Source organism: Morone saxatilis, unplaced genomic scaffold (assembly GCF_004916995.1).
Source record: "Morone saxatilis isolate NCDOM2014 unplaced genomic scaffold, NCSU_SB_2.0 Contig5, whole genome shotgun sequence".
NCBI classification, from domain to species: domain Eukaryota; kingdom Metazoa; phylum Chordata; class Actinopteri; family Moronidae; genus Morone; species Morone saxatilis.
In genome coordinates this window covers 15,739,153-15,749,929 of record NW_023340095.1, presented here as the reverse complement: position 1 = coordinate 15,749,929, position 10,777 = coordinate 15,739,153, and the positions used below count along the sequence as shown (strand labels likewise).

Sequence of the window (10,777 nt, the reverse complement as noted above, 5' to 3'; positions counted from 1 at the left end):
AACAGAAGGAGTGGCAGGTCACGTTAAAAGTGTGTAATGTTTCAAGCCTTCTTGTTCTCTTCACAGGGCCCAGACTTTATTCACCTTGTACCATGTTTGGCATTTTCCTGGGAGAAGCAGTGTCATAAATATATGTAATAGAAACATGTTATTTCCCCCTAAACGATAAACAGTAGTGTTATCTCGGCAATGGTATTATGATTAAAATAACATGTTAGCTTTAAAAGGCTACAACTGTCTAAATGTGTGATTTATTATGCTACGCTGTGCCTGTATGTCATTTTTGTCAAGACCTAAGTCAAACTTAGATACTAGTTTATATCCTAAATGCCTTTTCAGGTGTGTCATCATTTCATAATTTTTATTTTTACTCGTTTACATAATGGTGTATGTTGACTCCTGTGACTTTATGAATGACATCATAATACCAATACCCACGAGCAAGCACACACACACACACACACACACACACACACACACTAACAGAAACACTTGACCTGTGAGACAACAGAATATGCCTCAGTTGACTGTGTTCATGCCTATGTGGGAATAAATAAGTAGACACTAGTATATGGTGTCAGTGTGTGAATCTGCAGATTCTGGGTTTTTATAACATTTGCGTCTAGAGGGGAGGTTTATGGTTCACTGGCTCCACTGCCCGCTCTTGCATGTATCAGTTTTGCCTTGGGGTTTCCGTCCTGCTGTTCTGGTCCGTCTCTGACCACTGATGTTAAATGCAACCCGGCTTGTGATGACGTCAGATGGCCATTGGACATTTCAGTCACAGCTTTACTGTGTTTACACCCAGGAGGAGCTGTACCTCATGATAGTACTTTGAATCAAGTATTTGCGTCATGTGGGCCTTGCATAATTTCCCTGATACTGTTATATTACATTGCACTCCCTTATAACTGTAAGTTCTAGTTAGTTTGATAGAAAATTATGAATATACAAATGACATTATCTGCAACTATAAAGATTGCAGTGTTGGACAGCCAACTGAAGCGGTGTAACCTAAACAGAACAATGGGTACCATAATTATTTAAAAATAAAGGTGTGCATTTAATGCAACATACTTGTATGTTGAGGGTAAAGGTATTGCAGCTTTGAAGTGTAGTTTGGTATCCTCAGTTTATAAATTGCAACTAATCAGTTATAAGATCAGTTATAAGCCATTAATAACCTTTGGGTTGCCAGGTTGTGGAAAATCCCATTGAGTAGTCTGACCACATGACCACTTACTTGGACCAAAGTTTTAGAAAATTGTAGAATTATGCTTCAAATCTGTAATACTTTTAACCTCAGCATTCAAGAGTGTTGCATAAAATTCACATCATTGAATTATACCATTGTATTTCTACTTTTACCATTGCAAAAGATTGGTCTGCTGAGTGATTTTACATGTGGGAAAGATAACAAAGCTCTTAAGATTGATGCAGTATCCCTATCTTTTATTGTGAAAAGCGTCAGATGTTCTGGTCCCCTGGTGTCAGTTCATTTCAACACACATTGTGTTGTAACGTGCTTTCAACACACTGAGCCAACAGAGAAATTCCTGATCTTTTAAAGAAACATTAACTTATAAAACATCAGATGCCACATAATCAGGATGTGCAATAGTTGAAAACTGACCAGAAACCGAAAGAAATAGATGAAAAAACTCCAGGGGAGATTTGGATACAATTTAATTTTTTATTATACAAAATCTAATTTCCATTAGCTATTTTGCATTTGCAATAAAACAGTTTTTAATATGCAAATTAGATTAGGATCTTGCTGTCAATATTTCTCCCTGTCATTTCTCTGCTAATCCTTTAGAGTGTGGAAATTTACCAGTCTCAGTTCCACTTATCTGTGTGTAACTATTTTAGTATCTGTTTCTTTGTTTGTGTTCTTTGTATGTACTGTCCCATTTAAAAAAAAACTTTTTTCCCTCTACAGAGCAGAAAGTCAGCATAGTGTCCACCCGCTGGCACTGCATAGCAAAACATAAATAATCTGGGAATGATCAAAGGTGGTGGGAGTCATCCTCTCCAGCAGTGTAGCTCTGAGGGGGAGAGACACCAGCACTCAAACACAGGATCTAGTTTCAAGCTTTCTTGTCAGCAAACAGATACAAAGCTGTAGTGTCCTTGAGCAAGACAATGGCTCTCTAATGCATTCAGAGTGCTGCTTTGTGGCTAAAATTCATACCTCATTTTACCCTATAAAGACCCTATTTCAGTTCCATATGAAACCATATGACACAAATTAGCTTTTTCGTTTTTTTTTTACAGGAAGACAAAAAGAAATTTAAGTGCATGTCAGTATGACTCCAAAATGTGTTGCATTATACTGCCATCTAGAGGAAGTTACAGTAAACTACCATAGACTGGAATTAGTTTCCTTTGTATGGTGCTCTGTGTGGGCAGATTAGGAATTACACGTGAATAAACAGTCTCAAACCAGTCAGGTCAATATTAAATTGTTTTTGACCCATATTAGTTGCCATAGTTTGGAAACGGTGTGTGTGTGTGTTTTTGTGGCGGGTTATGACTTCCGACACTCCCTTTTCTTTATCAGCTGGAGGAAATATCAGCATTTTGTGTGCATAACACTTTCAAAGTCATGCCACACTATCTTTCCCTCTCACCTGCACACAAAAACTCAAAAGCCACTGTTCAGCCAAGCAGAAAAGATAAAAAAAGTAAACAAAAGTATGAGCAGTGGTTGACTGTGTTCTTCTGAGCTAATCTCTTTGTATCTTACTCTAACCAGCCGTGCTCCCTGCCAGTGCCTCTTTACTTTGTTTTCACTCCAAGGTGTCTTCATCTCCTGACCAGTTTCTTGACGTGGCCTTCGGAAACCTGGGAAAAGGTTGGTACAGTATAGAAGAGTTGAAAAAATGTTCTTCATGTGGTTGGATATGCTTGAATGAGTATAAGTGGGTGGCCAAATAACTTTGAAGCAGTTAAAGGTCAGTTTGGGCACTGAGGATATGACCTTTTAGAGCTTTATTACTTGATGAATGCTGCCTTTTTTATAGCTTGTGTTCCTTATTCATTCTGTCTATATATTACAAAACAGTTTCACGGCTCTAAAAACCTGTTTTCTCAGCTTCTTACCATAAGTGATGGGGTCCTACGTAAACGTCTTAGTCTGGGCTATTTCACTTTACCTCACTCTTTATAATATATTGTTTTCTGTGTTATACTGGATTGAAATGGGCAAGACTGGTGTTTGAAAAATTATAAATTTCCATACTTGATTCAATGCACATCAGAATTTAGATAAATTTGAATCTGGCAACAGTTAAAAGTTAGTTTGCCGAGGCCACTGTCAATCAAATTTGAACAAACCACACCCATTCAGTCTGAGTTTTTTAGTTAAAGTCTTAATAAATAACATCTAAGGGTGTTTTTTCCTCAACTGCGTAACCATGTAATTATTATTTACCTTAGTTGACATGAGCTATTTTAGTTCTGTAGAAAACACAAATGTGTTTTCACAGCCTTCGCTTATTTTTCCCAGGAATATGTGTGTGTTATTGAATTATCCATAGTAATTAAGTTATTTAAAAATCAGCATGTTCACCTTGGGTATTTGGTGAAATAACTTTTGATAAAAATGTACCTTAAATCTACTTCCCCCTCCCTTATGCTTACTGTAGAATTGAGTTTGCACAAGTCTAAGTTCTATTAATACAACTAGATATTAATAGAATTTGGTTTCAATACACTCAATTCTCTGAATAGACAAATAGAATTTGTCTTAATCTTTTTGGAAATAGCAGAAAATCATCCTTTGTTCCCCTCCGCCCAACTAGATGAGTGCATCTGATTGGTCCAACCTGACCCTTCATCTGGAGGGTTCCCTGACCAGTGCTTTGGGTAATTACCTGGACAACTGGAGGCGTAATATGACAGCAGCAGCCAGTGCTTTGGACAAGACTCTGGCTGAGGAGAACTTCAGGAATGTCATCTGGTATCTGGCGGTTATGATTGGGATGTTTGCCTTCATTGTTGTGGCCATCCTGGTGAGCACAGTCAAATCGAAGAGGAGAGAGCACTCTAATGACCCCTACCACCAATACATCAAGGAGGACTGGACTGCTCAGATACAACAGAGTGATGTGATCAATAACATTTTAGCTAGATAATGCAACACTTCACTTAAAGCAAATCCTCAGTAGCAGCAGCATGACTAGATGTTCACAAAAGCGGCCCTTTCTCATGCTGGTCAAATTTGTAATCAATATTCTGTATCTAATTGTGGTTTAGCTTTTTTTTAATATCAAGATCTTTAATCCATTAGCATCAATTATGCATTAGGACAGTAGTTCTCAACCTTTTTGGTGTACTGCATAATTGACACTATACTGCTATCTTCCAAATGGTCTTCTTTTTTCATGTTAAATTAATTTAGAAAAGAATGTTATTTAACACTGTTACTGTTAAAATTTTTAATTATTGTTTTATTGTTTAGAATTATATATTCATGTTGATTCAGGTAAATGATTCAGGGTCCCTAATGATTCAGTTTCAGGGCTTTGGTATTGTTCCTGCTGGCTCACTGTCACACTGTTATGGCTTACACTTGAATAGAACAGAGCCATCTTTGAAGTTATAAGTAACACCTGTGCTTTTCCTTCTATGACAAGTCAAAATGTGTGCTGTGAAAAAGGTCTATTGTTGCTGTTTGGGAACAGCTATTATCTTCCGCCACTATCCATAAGTTCAAGTAAAAATAATTACTTTATTTGCCTCTTACTGCTCTTTGAACATTCATACCTAAGGCACTCTATGCTCTTTTTCAACATTTTGGAAAATTGATAGGCATTTTCACTTAAATAATATGTAAATATTAAAACTTAATGGATTAACATTAACATTAGCTGCTTCAGTTTCAGGACCCTGGTATTATGCATGCCACTGTCACACTGTCATGACTTACTGGTACACTTGAATAGAACAGGGCCAATGTTAATGTTATTTATCAGATTCACATGAACTATAATCCTACTTTTGTGTTCTTGTTTATTGTAAAATTATAATATTATATTGTTTTCCAAGTTACGCCACATTTTTCCACATTTCCACATATTCCTTGGCAACTGCACAATGTACCTGTTTGGGAATTACTGCATAAGGATCTTAAACTCTCATGAGTGATAATTACTGTATAATTCTGCAGGTCGTTCTTGGTTTGTAACTGCAGAGGGCAGCAGAGGCTCTTTCCCAAACAGCTGTAGAACTATTGTACTGGAGATGAAGAAGACTTGAGGGAGGCCAAAATAGAGGTGCAGCTGCTGCTTTGTCAATAGTATAATAATGGCGTATGTGAAGATTAAGTATACAGTTTAAGAGGAAGATCCTTCAGTTAATGTGTCGGTTGGGAAGAGAAAAAGTGGAAAATTGTTGAGAAAGAAGGCCCATTCAAGTCTTCAACTTGCTTTAGTAGCAAAGCAAATCACACCCAAATCAAACGGAATGTTGTTAAACAGAATATATTCAGTTCATGGTCAGAAAGCACATTGCACATGCAAAACTCATGAGACCACATCTGCAGAACAACGACTGCACACAGATTATTTGAGTTGCCCTTTACACACCTGTTGGCTTCATGAGCTGCCACTCATTTTCTACACTAGCACCAAACCACACATCCACCACGTTTTTTGGTCCTTACAGACTTAGAAACCTCCAAATAACTGAACCCCCAAATCTCTGGGGCTCAGCTCTCTCCTCCCACATCACTGACTCCCTCATAGAGACATCACAGGGAGCAAGAACTGCACTCACTAATAAACCCCCCACCGTTGTCCTTTACTATCTCTCTTTCTCACTTGCAGTTTTATTTTTAGCATTCAAACAACTGGTCTCCTAAAAATGGGCCTGTCCTGCAGGGGTAGGGGGAGAGAAGCTGCGGCTATGTATGGTATCCACCCCCCCCTCAGTACCTCACAGGCCTGACAGAACTCCTCTTTCGCCTTTGTGTCTGCAGAGGGAAAGGCGTGAAGGAGTGATCACAGTGGGAGAAAGGAGTTGCTAGGTCCTGAAGATGCTTGTAAAAATTGGATTTATCTGCAAAGCTTGCAATGCTTGAGAACTGCCACTGACGGACCAACTTTTACCTCTAAAACTTTCTGCAGCATTTCCTACATTTCCCTTCCACCTTTCACAGTGCTTAGGTGACCTTTTTGATTGTACAGTTTTATACTCTGAAACTAAAACCTAGCTCTGACGTTTTGGGGTGTGTGGTAGCTCCGGACCATGCTCTCCCTGTGGTTGTTCCTGCTCCCTTGCCTGAGCCTTGTGCCTCTGGCCCCGGCTGAGAAGGGCCTGGAGTTCCCACAGTATGATGGGAAAGACCGTGTCCTAGATATCAATGACAAGAACTACAAGAAAGCCTTGAAGAAGCACAGCATGGTGTGCCTGTTCTACCATGGGCCCATACCAGACAGCAAGGAGCTGCAAAAACAACACCAGATGACTGAGTTGGTGCTGGAGGTAAAGTATTTAGAAGAGGAAAACCAAGCAGAAAGCAGGTAGAGAACAGGTGCAGGGACAAATTAAAGGAACAGGACAAAGGAAGAAGAGCAGGGATGAAATTAAGAACAGTGTCTCAGAATTAGATAAAAGAAAAGAAAGATCAAGGAAAGGACAGGGGGTTTGTTTGGATGTTTTTGTATTAATAACCAGACTCATATAAAAGATTTAGAGTTTAAAAGCTCCACATTACTGCTCCAATAAACAGAGAGCCAACTAAAACTCCAGATCCTTTCCATTTGAATGTATGTATGAGTTTCCTCAAGGTCAGTGTGTATCTGTATGTGCTCCATGAGTGCAGAATAGTCCAGTGAGATGCAGTGCTGTCACTTAAGGTTATCTCTATCAGTTTAATTCAATGTGCACTTCTATCCCTTAGAAATGTGGCTTCCTAATTCTCCCTGTGGCTCTCCTCCGCTGGCAGAAATAGGCCAAGTGCTAAGAGCTTATGTGTATTATGTTTGTGAGCAATACGTATGAAGGGCACAAGTACCTTCTCCTCTTTTGGAGTTTTTGGTGGCCTTTTGGTGGCAAAAGCAAGACAGCTTAAATGTATTTTGTATTCAGGCTGAGCTAAGCAGCTGGATACATGTCTAATTGATAGATTGAATGAATCGCTTTGTTTGAATCCCATACAGTAGGAAACAGAGTGCACTGTGCCCTGTCTCATGTTACACATGGCTGAGGGTGAGTTGCTCTTTGATCTGTTGAAGGTAACTTGAGCCCGGTCTTGCAGTACTGATATTAGCTTCTCTTATTTTACACAGCACAGGTGGACCATGTTACTATAGAGTGAGACACCCATGTACAGTAACCATGTACAAAGACGACCTTGTTAAAACTGATCACAGTCCACTGTACCCAGTGACTGCTGGTTGAGAAGTGAGCAAATATAGTATGTAACGTATTTGCCAAATTGTCCCAAATATCCACAACTTGCAGATGGTTTTTCACTCTTACAACTTGTTTGAGATCTGTTCACTTCCTCTTTGAAAACTTAAATGTGTCATGTGGAATTTTCTCACACAAAACACACAAAATATGTGATTAACATGGTTTACATTCACATTTGCCTGCTAGCAATGCTTCTTCACTGCCATTGCTGGGGCATTTATATATTTATTGGCACGTCACTGCTGCCAACTGTAGATCAGTTGAATCGGACCGCCTGAATCAGACGTATGCATTAGCCTCCTCGTAGGCAATACAAAACTGGGACCCACTTGTGAAAAACATTTCTCCATAGTGCTACTACTGGATACCTTTAACATCCAGAGCTTTTCACTATTCATTGAAGACAGTATATTAATCATAGTGTAAACAAACATTGTTCCATTTGTGTAAAAGAATCCTTTCTTGCAGGAGTCTCACCTACTGTAGGTCACAGAACAATTGCCAGAAGAATTACATATTCTCTTGCTATGGTTATATTTAGATCAAGACAGTCTGGGTGATTATGTAACCATGTCTCCTTGGCCCCTGGGCAGCTTGAGCACCTCTGTCATATTGCCAACTTTGGTATTAATATTTCTTTCTTAAGACCTCTTACCCAACACTGCAGTCAATCTCCCGTTAACCCTGGGATTTTTTTGTTTCCAGTGCTCAGAACCCAAAGTGAATGATTTTCAGTTTTTGTTGTTTCTTTTCATGTTACTTTGTCATTTAATGATCTTTTTCTTTTTGGCTGCAGCTTGCAGCTCAGGTTATGGAAGAGAAAGACATTGGATTTGGGATGGTCGACTCCCACAAAGATGCAAAGGTGGCAAAGAAACTGGGTGAGTATACGACTACAGCATAACCTTCATTTAGTCTCCTTCATCTAATTGATACTTGCAGGTTCAGCAAATAACTTTAAAAACAGTCTTTGAGTGTGATTTCCCTCAATCATAGGCCTGGAAGAGGAGGGCAGTGTGTATGTTTTTAAGGCTGATCGGGTGATCGAGTTTGACGGCTTGCTCTCTGCTAACACCCTGGTGGAGTTCTTGTTGGACGTGAGTAGAGTAATTTGAGGGCAGATTCCCAGCTGCTACCCCTCATCAACACCAGTCTTTCCAAAGTCAACATCTTTCCCCAGTACTTCTATCTCCACTTTCTGTCTGTCTCTAGCTGTTGGAGGAGCCAGTGGAGGTGATAGGAAATGCTCTGGAGCTGAGAGCCTTTGATAGGATGGAGGAAGACATCCGCCTCATTGGCTACTTCAAGAACGAGGACTCTGAGCGTGAGTGTGACAGGCATAAATGATATATTTGTACAATGCGTATGTTTTTTGCTGTCTGAACACAGCATCTCTACCTTATTAGATGGGTCTGTGATGGACTTTCTGTGGCTCATGCCCTTCATTATAACATGAGCGCATTTTAACCCCTTCATCTCCATGGATTTACAGATCCATTTTTACCACTGCTGCTCACACAGCTGCCACTGTCTGGTCCCATCTCGCATGTTGTGGAAGAACTGAGTAGTTTAGTTGTGGTGATGAGCTGCAGCTACATCCCATCTGACCAACTGTGGGAGCATTAAGTAGAGGTCAAAGTTCAGCTATTTCCGGTCCCTGATGTGCAAATGTCATGTAGGCCTATACAACAGCCAAAGAAAGCACAAACAGATGTGATCAAGAAAACAAGAGCACAGCAAACCCCGGCTGCTTAGAACATAATACAATATAATAACACTGTATTCTCTACATAAGCCTTTCTGTCTTCCTGTTGTCTTTCATCCTCAGATTATGAAGCGTTTAAAGAAGCAGCAGAGCAGTTCCAGCCCTACATTAAGTTCTTTGCCACATTTGAGAAATCTGTGAGTAAAAAAATCTATAAGAAACAAACAAACAAATAAACACACACACACACATCATTACTCTTGAGTAATCTGTGTTTGTTGCTTCAGGTTGCCAAGGAGCTGACTCTGAAGTTGAACGAGGTGGATTTCTATGAGCCCTTCATGGAGGAACCAGTCACCATCCCAGGCAAGCCTCACTCTGAGGAGGATCTGGTGGAATTCATAACTGAACACAGACGGTAAATGAGACCAGGCAAACAGAATTTGTAGTTGAAAACTGGGGTTTTATTTACTAAAAAATGCAAAAACAATATCAACCAAGAATTTAAGAAGTAGGCCTATAAAAGATGTCAACAAAATGGTAACTATTACGTCAAGTATAACGCAGCAAGTAAACAAGGTGTTAACTGATAAACGTTGACACATGGAGGGGAAACATATATAGAGTTGGCGGCTGAACTTACCATAAGTCACAACAAGTGGTAAACAAGATGGACACCAACTATAACTAAATACAAAGCATTATGAACTAAACCGAAATCCCCCCATAACATGACAGCACATGATTTGGCCCAAAGAGTCCTCAGTCACACCCTTTGCTCCACCAGGTAAGGTGGCATCACACTATTGCATAAACATCCTGTAACATTCAATGTCTTTCTGTGCTTTCAGACCAACTCTGAGAAAGCTGCGTGCAGAAGATATGTTTGAGACCTGGGTGAGTGATCAATGTCTGGCTGCAGACAACATTAACAACTTTAAATTTAGTTTTACCTGACACTTATATTACTATAAGTGTCATTGACATTTATATTTGTCTTTTACTTCTCAGGAGGATGATATTGAGGGCATCCACATTGTTGCCTTTGCAGAGGAGGAGGACCCAGGTAAGAGCATATTATATGTTATACCAATATTTGTTTGTGAAGTTAGATACTGAGTGGTGTCAATCTTCTCATCTNNAAATGTCAAACTATTTCTTTAAATCAGTTGTAATGTGTTCTCTTCTTCTGGTTCTAGATACTGAATACTTCTAGTTTTGTATGCACTGATGTTGTATGAAATTAAATTGTGTCCAGATGGTTATGAGTTCTTGGAGATCCTGAAGGAGGTGGCCAGAGACAACACCAACATACCTGAACTCAGCATCATCTGGATTGACCCTGATGACTTTCCCCTGGTGAGACATGACACCTCTGAGCTCAGACAGACACAGAGGCAGGCAGACAAGAAATGTAGTGACACATGTCAAGAAAAGGAAAAGGTGGATAGATATTTAGTTCAGCAGGCAGGTCTAATATGATATTTTTTTCTGGTGGCCCCCTTCAGCTGATCCCCTACTGGGAGAAGACCTTCAAGGTGGACCTGTTCAGACCCCAGATTGGAGTTGTCAATGTTACAGATGTAAGTCCCTGACAACCTGTCTGACATGAAATGAATGTTGTGTTGAGTTTCTCCTGACATTATTTGA

The 10,777-nt window shown here is 39.6% G+C and overlaps 2 protein-coding genes across 2 annotated transcripts; both read left to right on the top strand.

The window, feature by feature from the left end:
• The first annotated feature begins 2,352 nt into the window (after nucleotides 1-2,352).
• Nucleotides 2,353-4,395, top strand: LOC118339355 (potassium voltage-gated channel subfamily E member 2-like). Its single transcript, XM_035676942.1, has 2 exons — nucleotides 2,353-2,857; nucleotides 3,807-4,395. The coding sequence occupies exon 2, from the start codon at nucleotides 3,807-3,809 to the stop codon at nucleotides 4,137-4,139; it is 333 nt and encodes a 110-aa protein (XP_035532835.1). The 5' UTR covers nucleotides 2,353-2,857; the 3' UTR covers nucleotides 4,140-4,395.
• A 1,563-nt stretch (nucleotides 4,396-5,958) lies between these two features.
• casq2 (calsequestrin 2) lies at nucleotides 5,959-10,710 on the top strand (the record flags this gene model as incomplete). The annotated part of the gene is given in 10 exon segments (XM_035676580.1): nucleotides 5,959-6,489; nucleotides 8,219-8,303; nucleotides 8,419-8,519; nucleotides 8,635-8,746; nucleotides 9,251-9,324; nucleotides 9,415-9,545; nucleotides 9,979-10,024; nucleotides 10,139-10,193; nucleotides 10,386-10,486; nucleotides 10,636-10,710. Coding segments are annotated over 10 exon segments (1,017 nt in total), but the record flags the coding sequence as incomplete, so codon positions are not given.
• Nucleotides 10,711-10,777: the final 67 nt, after the last annotated feature.

Bases quoted from the DNA above. Each gene is read 5' to 3' on its own strand.
- LOC118339355 (XM_035676942.1), top strand. From the start codon at position 3,807: ATGAGTGCATCTGATTGGTCCAACCTGACCCTTCATCTGGAGGGTTCC.